We start from the raw sequence: 23,161 nt of genomic DNA, 5'->3' as shown, positions 1-23,161 counted from the left end.
ATAGCATGTTCCCAGCTTTCTGCCTATCCGGGTGTTCACCCTAGGCTGACCCATGGTAGTGCCCTGAATCAGCACTACCTGCAACGGTGCAGGGAGCTAGTCGAACCAGAGCCTATGCAACCACTCACTTGCTGTAATCTATAAAGCTGTGGCCTAAAGGTAAAGGTAAAGGGACCCCTGACCATTAGGTCCAGTCGTGACCGACTCTGGGGTTGCGCGCTCATCTCGCATTATTGGCCGAGGGAGCCGGCGTATAGCTTCCAGGTCATGTGGCCAGCATGACAAAGCCGCTTCTGGCAAACCAGAGCAGCACATGGAAACGCCGTTTACCTTCCCGCTATAGCGGTTCCTATTTATCTACTTGCACTTTGACGTGCTTTCAAACTGCTAGGTTGGCAGGAGCTGGGACCGAGCAACGGGAGCTCACCCTGTCACAGGGATTCGAACCGCCGACCTTCTGATCAGCATCTGCCAAAAACCTAACCAAAATTTGAGTCTTGTCTGAATTTATTTAAGGGGGAGGTTTAAAGGTTTTCACACACAATAGGAATATTATTCCAATAAAATTGTCCCTTTGTGACTTCCTCTTAGGGCACTTTCACACATGAAGTTTAAATTGCCTTTTAATCTTCCTTCGCTTATTTATGTGAATGTCTAATCATGGTTAATGCAGAACAGGTATTTGTAATGGAAATGAGCATTCTGGCTAGTATTGATTTTACATTGGTGTTATAAACCCACTGAAGCAAAAAGTGTTTTGAGCTTTGTGTGTGAAAACATCATTATTCTCATTCACTCTATACACTTTCTCTCAGCGATTCAATTCAGACCCTCAGCTTTAACTTTTCACCAGAACAAACATTATTCTTTATCCACCTTACACCTTCTCACTTTTTGTTCAGTCTTCTACTGTTGCTTTTATTCTGATATGTGTGTAAACTTATTTAACATATTTATTACCTGTTCTTCATTGTTACATACATTCACAGAGTACATAACAACAACAACAACAACAACAACAACAACAACAACAACAACAAAGTAAAAAGAACACCTACCCCTCCCCATACAAAAATGTATTATTCACAATCTCAAGAACCAGTAAAACAGTGAATCATAACAGTCATCATTATCTCTGACATAGCACTTGGAAAACTATTTCCCTGTTTTCCCACTTAATTAATATAATAAAATATCAAAATTAGCATTCCGTTTATGTTAATTGAAAGTAGAATCAGCAACTGATTCTATGCTACTTCCCAGCAGATTAACCCTCACTGAGGGTCAACAGGCTTGGACACAAGCCTAGACAACAAACATAGTATTCTGTGGGTCTGAAAAGGCAAGGCTTTTTTTATCTGACCATGAAGCCTTGGTGCTGGAGATGGTTGATGTGGTTGTAAGCAAATGAAGGTTACATAGAGGTGGGAGAATCCATCATAACTTTTTAAAAAAAAATCCACAGAGGTGTGTTCATGGGTCTCTTAGATCACACAACATTTCTACTTTTTTTTCACTTTTTAAAAGACAGTCCTCAGGACACATCTTAGAATTCAGACGTCTGCAGATTCCAGAGCATGACCCTGTTCCAATCTGCAACTTGATTCAAGAGCCAGTCAGATGAGTTTTCTCTGGAATATGGACCCGCTGAATTCCTGAAGCATCCACCTAATGAAAGCTTGTGCCACAGTACATTTGCTGCTCTTTAAATTGTTACAGGATTCTTAGCTGTCTAGCTGCAAAATGAACAATTTCACCTACATTTATTTTTAAATACAAAGTGAAACTGTTTTTAAAAAGCAGCTTATTCTGTGTGATAGATGGGGAGATAACTGATTTGTTAATCAAGCAAATCTAGATACCCTTCTAGGCGCCACACTAGTGTTTCTGTCCATAGTCCACAATGCTCACAATTACCATAAATTCTGAAGTACTGGCACCACAGTTATAACCTATCCTCAACATTTATTTCCTACTACAGATAGCGTTAGAATTAGGTCATAAAATACGAAAGTCAATGCCAAGGCTTCACTTGACTTTAATGGGGACTAGATTAATATATTCATTCACCTAGCACCAAACAAGAGATAAATTTCTACATACTAATTATTAACACATGCAAAGTAATGGTAGATCTTCAGGACATCCAACTACCCATGGCAGCACATAAATTCTAAAGCTCAGGTACATTTACTGAATGAGAGGGGAAAGACTGCATAGCTCAAATGCATTTTTATTGCAAATCTGAGTATTTTCAGAAGATAAATCATACCGTGATGGTTGCAATCTGTTTCACAAGTGAGCTGTTAAACATAAGGACTGATGACTGCAAGGTTGAATTTGCTTGGAACAATAATTATTTATGACACTTTATTACAGCATAACTCATAAACATATGGTTACCTTATTAGAAATTAAAATTCATTTTCATATAACTCTCAGCATGATATTACACCAGCATAACTGAAGCAACTCCAGGGGACAACAAATAATTCCAGTTCAACTGTTCCAGGGCTTGACAGTTGCAATATGCAATTTCAACTAATTCTCTTGTAAATACATAGGCAGGTTTTGATAACACAAATCCATCCACAGGCAAGTACAGGCATAAATGTTATTATTTTCCTACCAGCTTTGGAGACTGAATAATTTATTTCTTTGACACAAAGTACCATTAATTTGTTTGACATTTGCTGCTTTAACAAAAATGCTTTCTCCACCCCCACCCCCCTTTTTGGCCTTATAGCTAACATAGCTTCTCCACTTCCACATGTGCACAAACATTCAGATAAATTTGGTATAGTCTGGATTATGCTTCCTCCCTGCCAAAATAGTGGGGAGGGGGAATACATGGAAGGGCCGAAAGTTCCTTCATAAACTCACCAGTTAGTTCCTTCCTATCAAGCTCTCAGACCACATCAACTCCTAAATCCAATCTTGTAACACCTGCTTTCAAAATCACAGCTAAAATTCAACACTAGGCCCTCCCATCACCTCTGAAACCTTTTGATTGTTGCGTTACTCACTCTTGCTTCCAACCCCCCCCCCCTTTTTTTACCATGCAGGGGTAAGAGAACAACAAGGAGGCAACATTAGGAAGCCAAAAATCCCTTCCACCCCCCTGCTGATGTAAGCTTACTATTCTCCATGGTGTTAAGTCTTCAAGTGATAACACCACACCAACCCTGGCAATAATGCTCTGTAATAGCAAAGAGGAGAAAATGACACTGAAACTCAAGAGCTCCTCTGCGTTATTAAAAAAATAAAAATGCTTGGCTATGTTGAGAAGACAACTCCCTGCCACATGCCTACTCAGACACATCCTGACAGCAGCCTAAAGATCGTAATCTAAGGACTAATAACAAACAGGGTGTGCGTTCCACTTGGCTGTAACTATGTTTTCCCCGACTTCCCACTCGGGGGGCACATCTAAGAAGCAAACTTCCTCCCACTCAGGGTCTCACCCTGGACCACGCCTTTGGGCCTCTTCTCTTCTAGGACCCAGCCAGAAACACAATTTAGGAACGGTTTTACCATTATTACCCATACGTTCCGTGCTTTGTATATGATAAGTGCTTGTATGTGATACACTTGGCATATACAGTACATTCTGTTTGCTCCATTATATACCTAGCAATCCCTTTTTAAGAATCTCTTCTTTTTATGTGCTTTTGGGTAGGATTTTATGTCAATGTTTATAAGATTGATTTTAATACTAGATGCAAAGAAGATGCAAACAAATAGTTTTTTGTACAGTTTGGTAATGACAGAATTTTGAATGTACTTTCATAAAACACATTCCGTGGTAGGTGAGAACTCTTGGAGGAGGTTTAGTATGTAATAAAGTGTAAATTAGATACAGAAAAATTCCAATTTATTTTTTGAAGTGCTTTTTTGGAGTGAAGATGGACAAGCAGAAGGATGGTCATTAAAATAAAAATAGATGGGGAAAATCCAGCCAAAAGTCCATACATCACCACCACAAATACTGTATGTACAAATATGTCATACATCACCACTACAAATTTGGCTATGTGATGCCATAGAACATTTACTTTTACCCCTAGAACCGTAAAATGGTATTGTACTGGTAACAACGAAGGCACTGTGCCAAAAATGGAAGGGGAAGTAGACTGTGGAATCAAAATTAATTAATTAAATTAATTAAGAAGAGACTACTTATTCCACTATAGCTCCTTCCCTTTTTAAGGTCTTCTCATTCAGCACCCTTTATCTGAAGACATATTTGACCAAATGCACAAATCACAACACACGGTTATCAACTAAGCTGATCAAAAACTTTAAACATTGCTCTATTTTTTAATTGAGTGGTAACACAAGCCATTTTGGCTACAAGTGATGGTTAAAACATTCCCACTTGGAATGTAATTACTGAAGTTCTCTTTAAACTAAAATGTAAATAGGCATTTTAATAGTATTCTAAACTGTATTTGATTTACTTCCCATTGATTGTATTATTGCCTTAGTAATTAGACATCACTGTATCCTTTCTGTGCTGATTTTTTTCCACCCTAGGTGTTACTATCTGTTTTAAGCTATAAAGCGAAAGTGGTTGGTATTCAACGTCATACATTTCCAATATTTCTGTCTGCATAAGCATTTCAGCTCCTCTCCTCCTGTGCACTGTTCTGGGGTTCTCCTAACCCCCCTCCCCTGTGATACAAATGGGGGGGGTGCAAGTAGGATGAAAGAAGGGAAGCCCCCCCCCCCTTATGCAAGCAGAAGTCCTTGTGCTGGACTTCTGCTTATGGGGCTAGTTAGGTGAATCCTGCCCAGAGAGTCTAAAACTCTATTTTTGATTGATACATAGTCATATTTGCCTGGCTTTGAGAATTATAAAATGCTCTTTAATGAAAATTCATAAGCATGCCCACGCCAACCAACCAGAAAAAAATCCAAAATGGGGGGGGGGGAGCTAAAATGGGTGGGGGGTAAAAGTTTGAATGAGACTGGGAATCTTCATTGGGCACAGGATGCCGACAGAGTCTTGGGTGGTGAGGAAAACTGGTGGGATGGGATGGGATGGATGGGTGAGTAGCACTCCATTTGTTGTGGCTCCCCATCTGCTTTATATTAAGGGCCATTTCAAAATGATCACTATTGGGCAAACTCAGTGGTAAGAAAAGGAGCGTGATGCCTTAGATAACTCATTTATTGGCCCTTTGATAAGTTGTCTGTCAATTAGTGCTAAGATAGGGAAAGGTGGTATTTCATTGTCAACAGAATACTCGGCTAAGAGCACTTAATTCTTTTACATGCTCATTCTGAGCTATAACCAAAGGAACATATTTTTCAGTCTGTTTGAAATGATTAACCGAGAGGTGAAAAGATCTTAGTTAATGCCAACCATTTTTTCTCAGTCACTCAATTCCCAAGAACAGAATATAATCAAAATCATTACCAATTAAATGTGCAATTTAGCAGAATGAAGCAGGACTATTTAGGAACAAAAATAGTACAAAACACTATTAATTCTCTACTACTTGGCTGTGATCAGGGCCGGCTCTAGGTAGACCCCTGGTGGCGCAAGGCACTGGCCTGCCAGGAGGACGCCGCGAGCTGCGCCCGCCCGCTGGCCGGCCGGTCCGACGGTCCGACGCGCAGCTGTGCCCACGGCAACCGCGCTGTGCCGGCTCTAGGTAGACCCCCGGTGGCGCAGGGCACCCAGGAGGGCGCTGCGAGCTGTGCCTGCCCGCTGGCCGGCCGGTCCACGCTGTGCCTGCCCACCCGCCGCGCAGCAGCGCCTGTGGCAGCCGCGCTGCGCCCGCTCGCCCACCGCACTGGGAAACGGGGTGGGGAGGCGCTGGAGGGATCCGCCGCTCCACGGCACCAGGGGCGCTTAAGACGGCCCTGGCTGTGATTATTTTTCTAAATGTCAATTAGATGTTTCTACCAAAGATTAACAGACAAGCTATTGAATATGATTTTATGCTCATAATCCAGCAGTCTATTCAATGAAAGGGGGGGGGGGCTAAGAAGTAAATAAACAGGAAATGTTGCTTTTACCTCTGCACAGCACCAAAGATAACTGAGTAAGTAATTGACCTTTCAAAACAAGGACTCCGATCCAGTCATCCAGAAACCAAGTGCACCTAAGAGGTTTCCAATTAATCCTCTACTTTAAGTCCTATGTCTCTTTTCTATCAAATATAGATAAAAGGTTGGAAATCACTTCAACTGAAGCAGCACCCTCTGCAGAGAGTTAAGAGGGCCAGCCTCCTTATTAGGAACTAAAGGTCAATAAAAGAAAAAAGTCTCTGCAATATCTACTTTTATTTACTTCTTGTCTTTCTCATCTATTAAGACATGGAAGAGCTGAAATGAGAATGAAAAATGGTAACACTGGCAGACTTCAGCACCAGGGCTTAGTCAAAAATTCACAGGGAAGCTTCAGAAACTCTAGAAACTTCCAAACTTTGGTTAGATCAGAAAGGGATTGGCAAATCAGCAGTAAAATAGCAGAGGTGATTCAATGTAAATAAGCGTAGAATGGTGAATTATATATATTTAGATGATAGATAGATAGATAGATAGATAGATAGATAGATAGATAGATAGTTTCACATACAAGTTCAAGAGGTGACTGTTGGTGACTGACCAGGAACAAAACCTCAGGATCATGGCTCAGTAAAGATGTTAGCTCAGATGTGAAATGGGTAAATGCCATGCCAAGGATCATTAGGAAAGGGATTGAATATAAAACTGCCAATATCATCATGCTGTTATACAGGCATGCGGCATGACTGCACTTGGAATACTGTACAGTATACTGTTCTGGTCATCTAACCCCAAAAAAGGAAGTTGTAGAGCTGGAAAAGATTCAGAAAAAGGCAACTCAAGTAATCAAGGTATTGGAGAAACTCCCTATGAGGAAAGGTTACAACTGTAAGACCCTCCTGGGGAACTGGCACAAATATGAGTAGCAACTGCCACCACAATCAAGAAGCGTTCAATAGTTTTGACTTTATTGACATTTTAGCCCTTGTTACAGGTTCCTACTCCCCCCCCCCCAGGCAATTCTGGTCCTAATCCCCACACACAGGGTCACAAAAACAAGGCCTTCTGCCTGTACTTTTGCTTTACTGTGGTTCTCCACTGACATGGCTGCTGTAAATGCTCTCTGTTCAATGTGGTCCCAGCAATCCTGGTGGGTTGGACTTCTGAGCGTGACTCCCAGTAGCACCCTTCTGCAGGCTCTGAGACTTGAGGAGACAAAGGTCCAGCTGTCTTCTGGTTGGCAGTCTTCTGAGCCCAAGGGTCACAGCCAGTGGCAGGTGATGCCTTTTCCCAAGACCCCATGTCCCTTCCTGGAGACAGAGATAGCTTTAGGAGAGCTACAAGCCTTTTTGTGTTGCTGTTTTTCTTTTGCTTGTCAATCAGTCAAACCCCTCTGACTGCTGTCTCTAGGCTGCTTAACTTCAGGAACTCCAAGAGCTCCTCATTAGTCTTAGCTGGTGGTGGCTGTTCCTTGTTCTACCCCTATTTTTGTTTCTTTGACTGAGGTGCAGAAGACTGGAGCCTTCTTGAAGGGTCAGTCACAGCATGACCACTGTGCCCAAGACTCTTCACAACATTTGGGGCCTTTTAGAAAATGAAAGTAAAGGGGAGGGCAGGGTAGAGGAGCATAAAATTGTGCACAGTATGGAGAAAGACACTCCCCCCCCCTTATTACAGTAAAACTCTGAGGCACCTAATGAACAATCTTGGAAGCTTCAGGATAGCCAAAACACTACACACAGTTAAAACTGTGGAATTTGCTCATACAAGATGCAGTGATGACCACCAACACAGTGGATTTTCCCACTTGAGAAGAATGAAAAACTAGTTTTGAAATTAAAATCTGAGGCCGCAAACACATAGTCGGGATGCAGTTCCTATGATGCACATTGCAGCACACACTTCCCTGATTTACATTTGTAGAAGTCTAAATATGTTAGGAAACAATATAGCAGGGTGTACAGCAATTTTGATTCATTTATTATATTATAATTTTGTTCTGACATGGATACCAAAACCTGAGTTTCAGAACATTTATGCAGAATATATTGAGTAACAATGTGTATATGGCTAAGAATCCTTCATAATTTGTCTGTCTGGATACTACTAATATCCTACTGTGCAATATCGGGAGGGAAACAGACAATTGTTATGAAAAAAGCAGCATGAGATGTATCCCTTAGGGGCAAATACAGAATTAGCAGACAGACAACGTAGAGAAACCTACAGTAGTCTACAAGTCAATTGATTCAGGAGACATGGATGCAACATCCAGCAGTTACTGCAGTGGGAGAATATGTAATTAGAGGAAAGGAGAGCAGAAGCCACCCAAGCTGCTGGTGCCTTCAAAGGCATCCGTGATACAGTGTGAAACTCTGTGATCCATGGAGGAAGGACTGCATATCAGAGGCAAGCACACCACTTGGACAGAGATATGTGCAATAGCACTGTCAGCAACCAGCACTCAAGGGGAGCTGAGGACTGATGTATGTTCGTCATGACACAGATAACATGTCTGGATAGAAAAGAAAATGTGCTTTCTACAACTTGAAGAGGATGGGAACACAGTGAAATTATTCTAAGTGGCTGAGTCGGAATCATGCTAGATTCCCAAATGGGTTAGAGATAGCCAATTCGAGAGAATAGTGAACAACAGATATACAGTGGTATCCGAATTACAACGCTTCAGGTTACAGACGCTTCAGGTTACAGACTCCGCTAACCCAGAAACAGTACCTCAGGTTAAGAACTTTGCATCAGGATGAGAACAGAAATCATGCTCCGGCGGCAGCGGGAGGCCCCATTAGCTAAAGTAGTACCTCAGGTTAAGAACAGTTTCAGGTTAAGAACGGACCTCCAGAACGAATTAAGTTCTTAACCCGAGGTACCACTGTAGAAACAGGTGCATAGATATGCATGCATATAACAAAACAACCAGGGGAAATCTGAGAGGAAAAGATTTCTGCCCGGACACTGAGGTCCAGCACCGAGGGCCTTCTGGCGGTTCCCTCGTTGCGAGAAGCCAAGTTGCAGGGAACTAGGCAGAGGGCCTTCTTGGTGGTGGCGCCTGCCCTGTGGAACGCCCTCCCAACAGATGTCAAAGAGGAAAACAACTACTAGACTTTTGGAAGACATCTGAAGGCAGCCCTCAGGGAGGCTTTTAATGTTTAATAGATTACTGTGTTTTATTTTTCTGTTGGAAGCCGCCCAGAGTGGCTGGGGAAACCCAGCCAGATGGGCGGGGTATAAATAATAATTATTATTATTATTATTATTATTATTATTATTATTATTATTATTATTATTTAAAAGCTCTGGTAACAAGCATTTCAAAATGATTATTAAAAGCTTGTAGTCATGAACATCTTATTTGAAGGATACCTGAAAATTACCACTTGCACTTTCTGAACAAACTTGCACTTTCTGAACAAATACCCATGCACAGCTAACCTGTGAAATTTGCACTTTTCCACACATTGTGATGCATACAAAAATCATGCACTGTGTGCAAACATGCATGAATCAGTAAAAATAAAATACGGTAGAAGAACAAATTACATTAGGGGAAATTGCTTGTAAAATTTGAATATTTAAATAAAATGAATTAAAAATGAATTTATTGGAGGAAATATGACTGCAAAAGTATGGTTGGCATTTGGGAGAAAGGGTGATCTGAATCACCCACTGCCTGGAGGGGATCCTGTGCTCTGCTTGGGACGAATAGCAAGCTGGCCTCTTGCTAGGGTATGTGAAGAGCTGGGGTGGGTTTTACCAGGTCTCACAAAAGGTGTGTGCCTCTAGCCTGCACTTATTTGAACCGGGCTTCTTGCTGCAGTGCTGCAGCCTCTAAGGCAGGATCCACATTTCCCCCTTTCCATTTACCCTTGCGCGGAGGAGTGGAAGAGCAGAGGCTGTGGCCACAACCGATACCAGGCTTTGCTGTTCCAGTGACATCAATGGAGAGGGGAGCAAGACGGCAGAAGAGAGTGGTCAACACATGCTGTGGTGTGATGTGGTGGCTGCTATATAAAGGTCAGGAGCGTGGGGCCAAAAGACAGTGGACTTCAGCAATCATTTGGTGGGAAGAAAGAAATAGCTTTGTGGGGGCTAAATACTGATCCCTGTCTGCCGAAAATCAGTCAAGGAGGGGAAGAAAAATAGTAGAAAGAAAATGTTTAGTTTTGTTAAAAATATTAATGCAAGAAAGCCGTAAAGCAAAAGTAGAAATCAGGGTGGAAAAAGAGTGGGAGCAGCCTTTCCAGGAGGAAGGGAGCTACCATAAGGCAACAGAATTTACAAGGAGAGTAAGAAAGACGGAAAAGGTTGAACTGATTGTTAGGAATAGGAAATGCAGGAGTGAACAGGGAAGTGACTGCTTCGTAGAGGCAGGAGCAAGAAACTGATCAAGAGCCACCCCCTTTCCGAACAGCTTTTTGCCTCTGCCTTTGTCACCAGAATGGAGTCGGAGCCCAACCCAGTGACCGCATGATGCCTGAAATAAATTGAATTTTCATGCAGACTTTTAAAGGGGAAAAAATATGCAGACAGACACAAAAATGGGAGTTAACTGAAGAATACAAAATAAAGGTGCAATATAAAAATGGAATTCAAATATATCCATCCATGATGATGAGTACATTAATCAGTGTGTAATTAATTTCTTATTGCAACAAATAGATAATAGGTAGCAGTTCACTACTTTGTCTTTTACTCTCATTCATTCTTTAGGTTTCCCACTTAACAACATGCCACTGCTGGAAAAATAAATGGAGTTGAGTAGACCATTGTTCTACTGTAGAATGCCATTTCTTACATTCTACCATTTATTTCCTATGTATATGTAAAGCTATGTTTGATAAAACGGGAAGGCTATCATGAATGTTTGCAAAGATGTAGTCCCAATTCCATGTTTGCTAAATTAGCATGTTTCTGTGGTGGGGCACTTGCAAGAAAGGATCAATTGTGTATGGGAAAGGCACTTAACCTGTCCCAAACCCATTGATCATCCCATGTAAACATCCCTACTATTCCAATTATATTTTTGTGAAATATCAGTAACCTGTGGTCAGCATGTCCACGACTCAGAAACATCAGTGCCTCAATAGAAAGTGCTTTCTGCAGCCTGAATGAGAACCTACTGAAATATTTTCCAGTGGATAATTCTGAACCATGCTAGAATCCTATCTGTGTAAAAGGTTGATAGTTCACTGTGAACATGAAGGACTAAACATTTTTTGGCTTGCTAAGGAAAGGGAAAATGTAATTTTTAATTAAAACCTCTGGGAAAAGGCAGCTATCCAAAAATATTTTTGATGTTAACTTGTTTGTTTTTCTGAACCACTCAGAGAAGTTCCGTTATGGGGTAGCTATATAATCTCAATAAATAAATATGAGGACTCTGCTTTAAGTAAGGTTCCTTCTATTAGCAAACCCAAATAGTCCAGTGCCAATCGGCTTGAAAATGAAATAGGGCCAATAGAACATGTGAGCTTCAGGTACAGAATACTGTTTGCTGTTGATACTGTTTGTTGAGATGGAAGACTCTAACACATTTTCCGGTACTGTGTCCTACCTTCCTCACTTTTTGTTGTTGTTTAGTCATTTAGTCGTGTCCGACTCTTCGTGACCCCATGGACCAGAGCATGCCAGGCACTCCTGTCTTCCACTGCCTCCAGCAGTTTGGTCAAACTCATGTTGGTACCTTCGAGAACACTGTCCAACCATCTCGTCCTCTGTCGTCCCCTTCTCCTTGTGCCCTCAATCTTTCCCAGCATCATTTCTTTTCTAGGGAGTCTTCTCTTCTCATGAGGTGTCCAAAGTATTGGAGCCTCAGCTTCAGAATCTGTCCTTCCAGTGAGCACTCAGGGCTGATTTCCTTCAGAATGGATAAGTTTGATCTTCTTGCAGTCCATGGGACTCTCAAGAAGCATCAACTCTTCAGGGATCAGCCTTCTTTATGGTCCAGCTCTCACTTCCATACATCACTACTGGAAAAACCATAGCTTTAACTATACGGACCTTTGTCGGCAAGGTGATTTCTCTGCTTTTTAATATGCTGTCTGGGTTTGTCATTGCTTTTCTCCCAAGAAGCAGGTGTCTTTTAATTTCATGACTGTTGTCACCATCTGCAGTGATTATGGAACCCAAGAAAGTAAAATCTCTCACTGCCTCCATTTCTTCCCCTTCTCTTTGCCAGGAGGTGATGGGACCAGTGGTCATGATCTTGGTTTTTTTGATGTTGAGCTTCAGACCATATTTTGCGCTCTCCTCTTTCACCCTCATTACAAGGCCCTTTAATTCCTCCTCACTTTCTGCCATCAAGGTTGTGTCATCAGCATATCTGAGGTTGTTGATACCGGTATTTCTTCCGGCAATCTTAATTCCGGCTTGGGATTCATCCAGTCCAGCCTTTCGCATGATGAATTCTGCATATAAGTTAAATAAGCAGGGAGACAATATATAACCCTAGTTACAGGTAGGTAGCCGTGTTGGTCTGAGTCGAAGCAAAATAAAAAAATTCCTTCAGTAGCACCTTAAAGACCAACTAAGTTTATATTTTGGTATGAGCTTTCGTGTGCATGCACACTTCTTCAGATACACTAGAAACAGAAGTTTCTAGTGTATCTGAAGAAGTGTGCATGCACACGAAAGCTCATACCAAAATATAAACTTAGTTGGTCTTTAAGGTGCTACTGAAGGAATTTTTTTAATATATAACCCTGTCATACTCATTTCCCAATTTTAACCAATCAGTTATTCCATATCCAGTTCCAACTGTAGCTTCTTGTCCCACATAAAGATTTCTCAGGAGCCAGATGAGCACACCCATTTCTTTAAGAACTTGCCATAGTTTGCTGTGGTCGACACAGCTTTTGTGTAGTCAATGAAGCAGAAGTGGATGTTTTTCTGGAACTCTCTAGCTTTCTCCATAATCCAGCACATGTTTGCAATTTGGTCTCTGGTTCCTCTGCCCCTTCGAAATCCAGCTTGCACTTCTGGGAGTTCTCAGTACACATACTGCTTAAGCTTGCCTTGTAGAATTTTAAGCATAACCTTGCTAGCATGTGAAATAAGGGCAATTGTGCTGTAGTTGGAGCATTCTTTGGCACTGCCCTTCTTTGGGATTGGGATGTAGACTGATCTTCTCCAATCCTCTGGCCACTGCTGAGTTTTCCAAACTTGCTGGCATATTGAGTGTAGCACCTTGACAGCATCATCTTTAAAAAATTTAAATGGTAGTTCAGCTGAAATATCATCACTTCCACTGGCCTTGTTATTAGCAGTGCTTTCTAAGGCCCATTTGACTTCACTCTCCAAGATGTCTGGCTTAAGGTCAGCAACCACACTTCCTGGGGTGTACGATACCACCATATCTTTCTGGTATAATTCCTCTGTGTATTCTTGCCACCTCTTCTTGATGTCTTCTGCTTCTGTTAGGTCCTTTCCACTTTTGTCCGTTATTATGGTAATCTTTATACGAAATGTTCCTTTCATACCTCCAATTTTCTTGAACAAATCTCTGGTTTTTCCCATTCTATTGTTTTCCTCCATTTCTTTACATTGTTCGTTTAAGAAGGCCCTCTTGTCTCTCCTTGCATTCAATTTCCTGTATCTTTCACTATCTCCCTCGCATTATGCTTGCCTTCTCTCCCCAGCTATTTGTAAGGCTATTTTCCTTGGGATGGTTTTTGTTGCTGCCTCCTGTATAATGTTACGAGCCTCCATCCATAGTTCTTCAGGCACTCTGTCCACCAAATCTAAATCCTTAAACCTGTTCCTCACTTCCACTGTGTATTCATAAGGGATTTGATTTAGATTGTGTCTTAGTGGCCCAGTGGATTTTCCTACTTTCTTCAGTTTAAGCTGGAATTTTGCTATAAGAAGCTGATGATCTGAGCCACAGTCAGCTCCAGGTCTTGATTTTGCTGACTGTATAGAGCTTCTCCATTACCTTCCTCACTATGTAACTATAAAAAGTTTGTATTTGAGACTAACAGTCCTCTAATGCAGTAGTTTTGAACCCCTAGCCACCATGCTGAATCAGGCCAACAGAATGTTTTCTCAAGGGCTCCAGCCCTTCCTCCAAGGTCCAACCATTCTTTTAAGAAAGCAGATGTTCAACCTACCTTCAGTGTAATCCAGCTGGCAAGTCACAGCAGGCACTCTTGATTCTTAGGACCCCCCCCCTTTCCCAAGTGCATATATGTATGTAAGAAGGGTGTGTGTGTTGAGCATTACAAAACAGTGAACCCAGGAGACAGAAAACAGGGTTGGAGAAGGGAGGGGACCTGAAGAAAAAGACATCTCGTATGGTTGCTCCCAAGCACCTGCTTCTGTGCAAATGCAATGTGTGAGGAGGGTAGCCTTGAAGTTTATTAAAATTCCAAGGCTTCTTAAAGGGCAATACCATTGCTGCAGTATAGAAGATCTGGGGTGGTTGATGGGGAGGAGAGAGGGGATGGGTGGATAGATGGAGGGACACAAGATTGCTTATTATCATTGCTATTAGTATTACTATTGATTCAGCACATTCTGAACTAGGATACAATTACTTTCAGATCAGGTGAAGAGACAGGAAACCTTGGATCTCAAAAGAAGCAGTATGAAACACTACTTCTATTTCAATTTCTTTGAAACAATAGAATGAAATTTAGACCATTATCACAGCAATATTTATACTAATTAACTCTTGCTCTAGCTGTCCTATGACCACTTATGAATACATTTGTGTGTTTTAAGTAAATGTGGCCCGAGTGCAGTGCCATGCTGAAGACTGCTCTCAAATGAATCCCTAATATAACAGCAAAAAGGGAGCATTTTCACAGCAACTTCCTATGTTACCGGTTCCAGGTGAAAAGCAAATAAAAACCCCAATGTATGTGTATTTTGGGGCTGTAACACAACATCTGGCCCAATGGATGAATTTTAAACACTCCAAGACGGCAAAGCATAATGAAGAATTTATATTTGATGTCCCGGTGATATTGCAATCTATTCTTTCTCTCTTCCTTCGCACCCACCATCTGTGAAGTAGAATTGTGGTCTTTCTAGATACAGAAAAACCTTGCATACAAAGACATAACAGGTCCTGATGCATACATTCACAATAAAATGGTGCTGAAATAGCATGGTGGAATAACAGGAATGCTTGAGCATTTGGAAGCCCAATTTAAATTACTTCTCAAATAAAAGGAATTAAGAGCATCACACAAAGTGGACATTCCTACAGAAATCCTGTTAACTATCATGTGAATCAGTCTATTTATAAAGTAAGTGCAGCCATGTTGGTTGATTAGATAAAAAATAACCTTTCTTGGGGCTACCCAAAGCTTTACAAAATAGTCAGAAGGCTTTGTAGTAGTCTTCTTCAGGTCAGATATCATGTTAAACAAAAATAGGGAAAGGTCCATATGTATGTTTTGGAACATGCAATTTCAGATTAAAGTACAGTAGAAACTTTGTTTTCATGATTCACCAGATGATATATGGGATGTGATCATGGTCCTTTCACATGGGTTTATTCATAGAATCATTGAACCACAAAACTGCAGAGTTGGAAGAGACCCTGAGTATCATCTAATACAATCCCTCTGCAATACAGGAATATGCAACCTTGGCATTCTCAGCACCACACTCAAACCAACTGAGCAATCCAGGCAGATTGAGCAAGAAATACTGTCATAAATATGATTTATTTATTTTTGTAATTTGAGATTTGTTTCTTATAGCCCTCTTCGTCCACGCATGTATGGGGAAGAATACTAGTAACTTTTCAGACCAGCTAAGCAGAGCTGATACCCACAAATCTCTTTCCGCTGAACACTCCTTAGTCTTATCTCCCTGTTCCAGCAATATATTTTAACAGCTTGTCAAGTGTGTCATCTCTTCTCCATTTCAAATATAGATGGATGGAAGCCAGCTCAAGAATAATTCTAAAGAAAGCACTTTTTAAAAATGGAAAAGATCCATGAAGGCCAAGCTCATAAACACTAATGCCATAAATAGAGAAAACCACAAAATAGTACAAGCCAAAGTGAATGCCAGTTTATCACATTAATATATGTACAATACAAAACATTCAGAAGTCTTCCTAGAAAACTGAACCATATAGATAGAGGGGAGCAAAAAGGTAGGGGGGGAAGACAGATGTTCAACCAGGACTATTTAAGGCTGTTCTTCAGGAGTAACAGAAGCAGCAGCAGATTATATATCTTCTCATGCCCAAACACACAGGAATCTGATTCATTATCTGATATTCTACCTTTGGACATTACCCAGAGCAGGCATGGCCAAACTTGCCCCCCCCCCAGCTGTTTTAGAACTACAACTCCCATCATCCCCTGACCACTGGTCTTGTTAGCTAGGGATGAAGGGAGCTGTAGTTCCAAAACAGCTGGAGGGCCAAGTTGAGGGCCTGACCTAGAGGAATGGTGTCCTATTCTGGTGATGAATGGAAGCCTACAAGGCAAGAGGGGATTCTGGGGGAGAGGGAGAAGAACCCAAAGTTGTAGTGCCAGTCTATCAGGTCATCAGACAGCATATCAAACTGGAGTTGTAGGACCTTTGATATTTCCAGACAGAAAACTCCGACACTGTGTATTACTCAGGTGAGATGCAACATCCCTCCTCGGGCCGGAAGCCTTATGGTGTAGCCCTCAGTCTTGGAACCTATCACAGTCAATTCCCATTTCATGCCTTGCCTTTGCTTGTGAGCAGGTATAGTTTAGCATGAAGCCCATGGTCTAAAAAGAGGGCAAATTCTCATGGAGTGCTATCTCCAGGGGAACAAATGTAGGGATCTCTCTGTAGCTCAATCTCAGGGTCCAGCTTGGTGTTAGTGGCACTGGTCCTCCTAATCCAGCTAGCTTCTCCTTCACTGTGTCGGAGTACTAGCTAGTGCACCATGATCATGGTCATGAAAGCACGAGTTATTCATGCTTCCTTTTCCAAACATGTCCAGCAAATGTCTGAAGCACCCCAAAGTGCTGGAGAATGAAGATAAGAGAAGATACATTTCAGACCTCCTCGTACTTTTATTCCTGTGCTTGTGCCTTATCTCTTTTTCTTTCAAAACACAAAAAGATAACAATTTTAGTCCAAGTTTAAAAGTTTAAAAAATGAGTTTAATCGAAAACATGGAATTTTACAACACCAAAAGCTTTGGGTCCCTTTAGGGATGTCTCATTGTTGTTTTAAGCTGCAGGCTAAGAAATGACAACTTTGACAACTTTTAATCAATTAAATTGAGACTGGACAAAGAAGATTCACAATGGGAGGAAAATGTACAGTGGTACCTCGACTTCCGAATGCCTCGACTTCCGAAGGTTTCGACTTACGAAGAGCGCCGTGGAACGGATCGCCTTCGTAAGTCGAGGTACCACTGTATTCTGTTTGAAGCACTTGCCTCAGCCAAACCAAGGTTAGGTACAACAGAAAAACCGAGTCTTTCTAAATTCACTGCATTCCTCATGCATTAACATTGACACCAAGTGAGGCCTTTCTATTTCGTTACCAACAATAGGTCTCAAAAAGCCATTTATGAAACTCAACAGTATCCGATCAAGACAAGGGAAACAAACAAAGCCATGTTTCATTACATGCTTGAAACTTCAGTACTGAAGGTTCATGACGGATGGTATTCCTATGCATGTTCAGCAATGCAAACCATTTCTGAATGGCAAGTGAGCTAGCTTGTCCATGGAAACCCAGGGAAAGGAGGAGATACTGACAAAATTTTCCTGTATGTAATAAACAGGGTTGCTTTGTAATGAGTATCCACAGGAGCACCCCAGCCACAGAGTCAGGTTTTTTTACCAAGTTAATACTATGGGGAAAACAGTATTTGCAGCTCATCACACCTCACAAGATGCTATCTACAGTCACAACAACTTATTTATATTTAAAATTCTGCTCTTGAACAGAATACCTCAGAGCAGTCCATGTCATTAAAAGAAGACCATAAAACCACTTCTTAAAAGCCTACTATCTGTAGATATAGTGATACATGGGTCACATTTTTACCTCAGTCGAAAGGCATGATGAAAACAATCTTTACTTGTTGCCTAAATATACTATTATCAACTGTTATCAATTTGTGACACAGATTATTCATGTCTGGGGCAACACACTTGCCATCAGCCTAAGCAGCAGTATTACTGGAATTTATATATTGCAAAGACAATCACAACCAGGAGGATGACATTTTAACATGCTAGGAAGTCAGTCAGTCACTTGGGAACTTCACAATAAAGTTTCCATCTGTCTGGGTCATCTGAACTTTCTACATATAGAATCAAATGAGGATATTATCATTTATACTACCATGAAGATTGAACTTGATAATGAGACGCTCTGTTCTGCTTTTGTTTTAACAGCACATTTCTCACTAGACCACAATGAAGTTACTTTGCGGAACACATTATTTACCTTCACAATAGGCAGAATCCCCTTGGACAGAGACATAACCACTTTTGCATTCACAAGTAGCTCGCGTGTTCCAGTTTCTGCACTCTGAGTTTTCACCACATCTGTGTCCTTGTGCACAAAAATTATGACCTGAAATATAAAGCACAATCAACAATGTATCAGAGTGAGTGAAAGCAATAAAAAGCTTAATCCTAAATCAGCAATTATACTATTTAATTTAGATAGGAATCCTAGAAGTAATACAATATCATTTAACTTCCACACTAACATAATGTACTTTACCTTTCATAGAATTTTAGAATTGGAAGGAACCCCAAGGGTCATCTAGTCCAACCCTCTGCAATGCAATACAGGAATATTTTGCCCGACATGGGGATTGAACCCACAACTCTTATGATTAAAATCTCATGCTCTACTGACTGAACTATCAAGGGCCTCACACTATCAAGGACCTGTGTGCTTAATTGTCTATATTTACACTGATCTTCTACTGAAACTAATCACACCACTTTTAAGAATGCTGTCATAACAGAGCCAAAATTCCATAGCATGAGAATCTTCTGTTAAGGGACACATTTTCTTAATGGTACTCCACTGAGAGGCTAGATTCTGTAGGAGGGCACAGCCAGAGCTAGCAATCGTGAGAACTCAAAACAAAAGTGTTCTGGATCAATTAATATTAAATAAAGAACACCCTGCTTAAATTTTCATCAATAGATTAGAATTCTCAATCATATGCAGGTATACTCAGCAGTAAGTCTCACTGGAGCTTTATAAGGTGGGCTCTCAAATAAATATATAGGGCAGGGTGGTTAGCTAATGTCCCATCAATGGAACCCCTGTGCAAGGACTTCCACTTGAGAACTGAGGCTTTCCAACCTCTCCTCCACCCACCCACTCCTACCCCTGAAATTGGCTGGGGAGGTTTTCATGCTGGGAAAATAAGGTGCAAAAAGAGCCTTTAAGCTTGCCTGCATTTAACCTTCAGATTTTCAACTAGCCGGCCTTCTATCACATATGGTTGAAATCACACAAGTTAAATGTGCATACGATGTGATTTATATTATTATAACAGGTCAGTACACATTGTTCCAGAATGCAAGGGGAAGCAATTCCTGAAAACTTTTGTGCACTACACACATACACACAAATACAGAAGCCTACCAACTGATTCTCAAATAGATGATGGGGAGATGGGGATGGACTTCTGTTCCCTAATGCATACAACCAGGAAAAAGCTTTTAAATAAAAATAAAAATAAAGCCACCAATGTGTATTTATCAAATAAAATGCTGCCCCTTCAAATTATTCTGAAACCACACAGAAATGAGAAGACAAACACTTTCAAAAGCCAGCAAAAATATGGAGGAAACCACCAGGAAAAAAGGCATTCTGAAGCAAATCTGAAGCAAATCTTCAAGGTGCATTGGGGGTGCATAAAATGTGGTCAATTCAACACCCATGATCCTCTAAAGCTGTGTAATTATTCTTATATTAATTTATTATCCACCCTTCAGCCTAAAGTCTCTGGGCAGGTTGCAACAATTAAAACACAATATTAAAAACAAAGCTAAAAACAAAGCTAAAACAATTTGCAATTACAAAAACAGAATAGGTCCTAAAAATATACAGTTGTCAAAAATATACTCAGGTGTCAAAAGCCAGGGGAAAGAGGTGTGTCATCAGAATTCACTAACTGCTGTATAATGAAGATGCCAGACAGACCTCTGTGGAACACAATTGTATATGGAGATGCTATTTATCAGATTTTTGAGCCCAGCTTTCTTCCAGAATGAATCCAAGCATATCACAAATCCAGAAAAAAGTAAAAGCAAAACAAAAGCAAATAATAGGTTTCTCCTCCTTAAAATCCTATTATTATTATTATTATTATTATTATTATTATTATTATTTTCACCATCAACAACAACAACAACCAGGATTCAGGGTATTGTTCCTTCTAAGGACAGCCTACATTACGTTTCCATCTTTCAATCTTTGTTTCAATGTAAAGGGACCAATAGTTAAACCATTAAGGATTTCAATAATATTTTTCAAACTGAAGAAAATGCTTAGACAACAGTGTTACTGGCTGATCTCACACTAATAGTATACCAACCGCTCCATTTTTGCTCCAACAAGTCAAGCTCAAAGGAAACGGTGACAGATAGCACAAAATATGTTAATGGTTATACTGAATCAAAGTCTTATTTAGATGACAGGTGAAAGTGACTTAACATCAAAACAAAAAGCAATGTGAAATATTACAGTAATGCTGCATGTCATTCTAAAATAATGCCAACTTTTTAAAAAACTGTCTGTAATATGGTATTTTTTTAAATTCTTTTTCCTTTATGTGCAGGGTGAGATTTTTTTGCCCCCCCCCATTAACTTGGTTTTAGGAACTCTAGTCTGTTATTTCTTTTAAAAAAATATCCTAGTGGAATCTTTTTCAATGCAGCTTAGCTGTCAGAAAGTCTGAATTCTTAGAATCTAACAACTCCATATAGGGGATTTGTGAATCACCTTCAATAAGACTTATCTTTTTTTAAAAAAAATGGATAGAATTACACTTTGCATTATGATTTCCAAAGAAAGATTTACATGAAATGAACTTCACACATCCCAGGCTGTATATATTCACACACCATTGCTGAGAATCAAAGAATTTGGTACAACTTCCATCATATTATTTGCTGAAGTTATCCATGAAAAGTTTTCAGGCCCAATTTTTAAGCCATTTCTTTCTCTCCTTTCCATCAAACCCAAGGAAACAGTGGAAGTTATAAACCAGTGTCTGAGAGCAGTGATAGACTGGATTAAGACCTCCTTTTGGAGGAAGGGCAAGATATACGTTTAAGAAATAATGGTGATAGTAATAACTAATCCAAACAACATGGGACTTTTATTGGTTGAGAAGACAGATTACTGCCTAGAAAATTATGCCACATGCACACTTTTCTAGGCAGTATGAAACTGACTACAGTTGCTTATGCTCTGGTAGCACACACATTAGCTTACTATAACATGCTGTGTGTATGGCTACCTCTGAAGATTGCTCAGAAATGGCAACTGGTCCAGAATGCAGCATTAGGGTGTTATTAGGGATGGGCCACTCTGAGTGTGTTAGTTCAGTTTTGCACTGACTTCATTGACCCAATTCAAGATGCTGGTTTTGACCTTTAAAGTCCTACATAGTCTGAAGCCAAGATGCCTGAAGCACTGCTTCTTCCTAACTGAGCCTGCCCACACATAAGCTCTCCAGAAGCTCTGCTGCATGCTCTTCCACCACATTATTTTGTATGATGTCACTCTGTTATCCACTGAAATGAAAGCTAGAAATCCTTCAATAGAAAGAGAGCACACTTCTAGGATGCATCAGAGCAGCTATGCAGATTGCTGGAGAGGAGTGATGAGTTCTAACAGAATACTACATTATTGGCAGTGCTATTTTTCTAGAAAAAGAGGTGCTGGAACTCACCATGAACACCTCCCTCATTCTCTCAGAATAGCAATGGCGCCCACCTGAGAGGTGCCGGAACTGAGTTCCAGTGAGTTCTGGCTGGAAAAAGCCCTGGTTATCAATAAGCACCGCTCCTCATATCCAACTCTCTTGTGGCTACTTTGCTGCCAAAATCTATATTATAAGGTGCTTGAGACAGTTTAGAGAGTTTATAAAATTCTGAAAGTGCATGTACACAGATGGCACTGCATAAATAATAAATTGTCTTACTTTTTTAAATGATTCCATTTGGGTGCCACTTGATTTATACTAATGCTTTCTAAATTTTGTAAATGCTAATGAAGAATATATTTAGCCCACTATCTGAGTAGTTAAGACAATTAGTGTGGGCCAGTGGTCTGGGGTGAAAACAACAATACACATGGGATCACTCTCCAGGGACTTGGAATTTCAAATCCTAATATCCTGTGGAAATTATGATGATGTTGAATAGATTCCAAGGAGACTAGAAGTGAAATCTAGTGAAAGTTAATCATGACCAAGTCTCATTGAAAAGAAGGATACTTAAGTCAGCAATGTCAACTGGTTTCAATATTCCATAATTATGACTAGCTTTGGCTAGATTACAACATAATAAAACAATGTCCCCCTCTGAATTTTAGATCTGACACATTCACTTTAATTTTTTCATATGGCCTACTGTTAAAACCTTACTGTCTCAAGTTTTAAAAATGAAGTTTAAAAACGAAGGGGGTGGGGATCTTTATACGACTACTTCTCATTTCAGTCCAGCATAGATGACAAGGCAATAGAACATTAGCTACAACAACAAACAATTTAGAACAAATGTGCAAAACATTCCCCCATACACATAGATGTATGTCATAAATGCATGTAGTACCTTAACAACATTTGAAAAACAAATAGACTTCCAAAAGGCAATCACATTGAAAAAAGCATATACTCTAGATCTTTGACAAACGAGGTGACCTCTATTCCTTCTTCAAACATTTCAGGTGAATGCTCTTCCAGCATTTAGAGCAATTTTTCTACCCTTGGTTTTCCTTTGATGAGGGCATTCTTATGTCTTTATTACAACTGCTTCCACAAGATTAAGTTTTGCTTTTTAAGTTATTTGATTGTGCAATGACCCATTTATCATTTTAAGCTAATTATAATAGTAATCAAATTCTACGCTTCAGGGAATAGGTAGACAAGCTCATTTCATGTTGTTGAATAATTGTACAATTGGCT

The 23,161-nt window shown here is 40.3% G+C and overlaps 1 protein-coding gene across 3 annotated transcripts in view; it reads right to left on the bottom strand.

The window, feature by feature from the left end:
• NELL1 (neural EGFL like 1) overlaps positions 1–23,161 on the bottom strand; it is a 368,190-nt gene that overhangs the window by 210,973 nt on the left and 134,056 nt on the right. For all 3 annotated transcript variants that reach the window (XM_035117428.2, XM_035117446.2, XM_060275202.1), the window contains exon 12: positions 18,445–18,573. In XM_035117428.2, coding sequence (XP_034973319.2) covers positions 18,445–18,573 — 129 coding nt within the window. The remainder of the gene's footprint in view (positions 1–18,444; positions 18,574–23,161) is intronic.

This window comes from Zootoca vivipara, chromosome 1, assembly GCF_963506605.1.
Source record: "Zootoca vivipara chromosome 1, rZooViv1.1, whole genome shotgun sequence".
NCBI classification, from domain to species: domain Eukaryota; kingdom Metazoa; phylum Chordata; class Lepidosauria; order Squamata; family Lacertidae; genus Zootoca; species Zootoca vivipara.
Note: the sequence above shows the minus strand (reverse complement) of the source record. Positions and strands in the feature narration are given on the sequence as shown.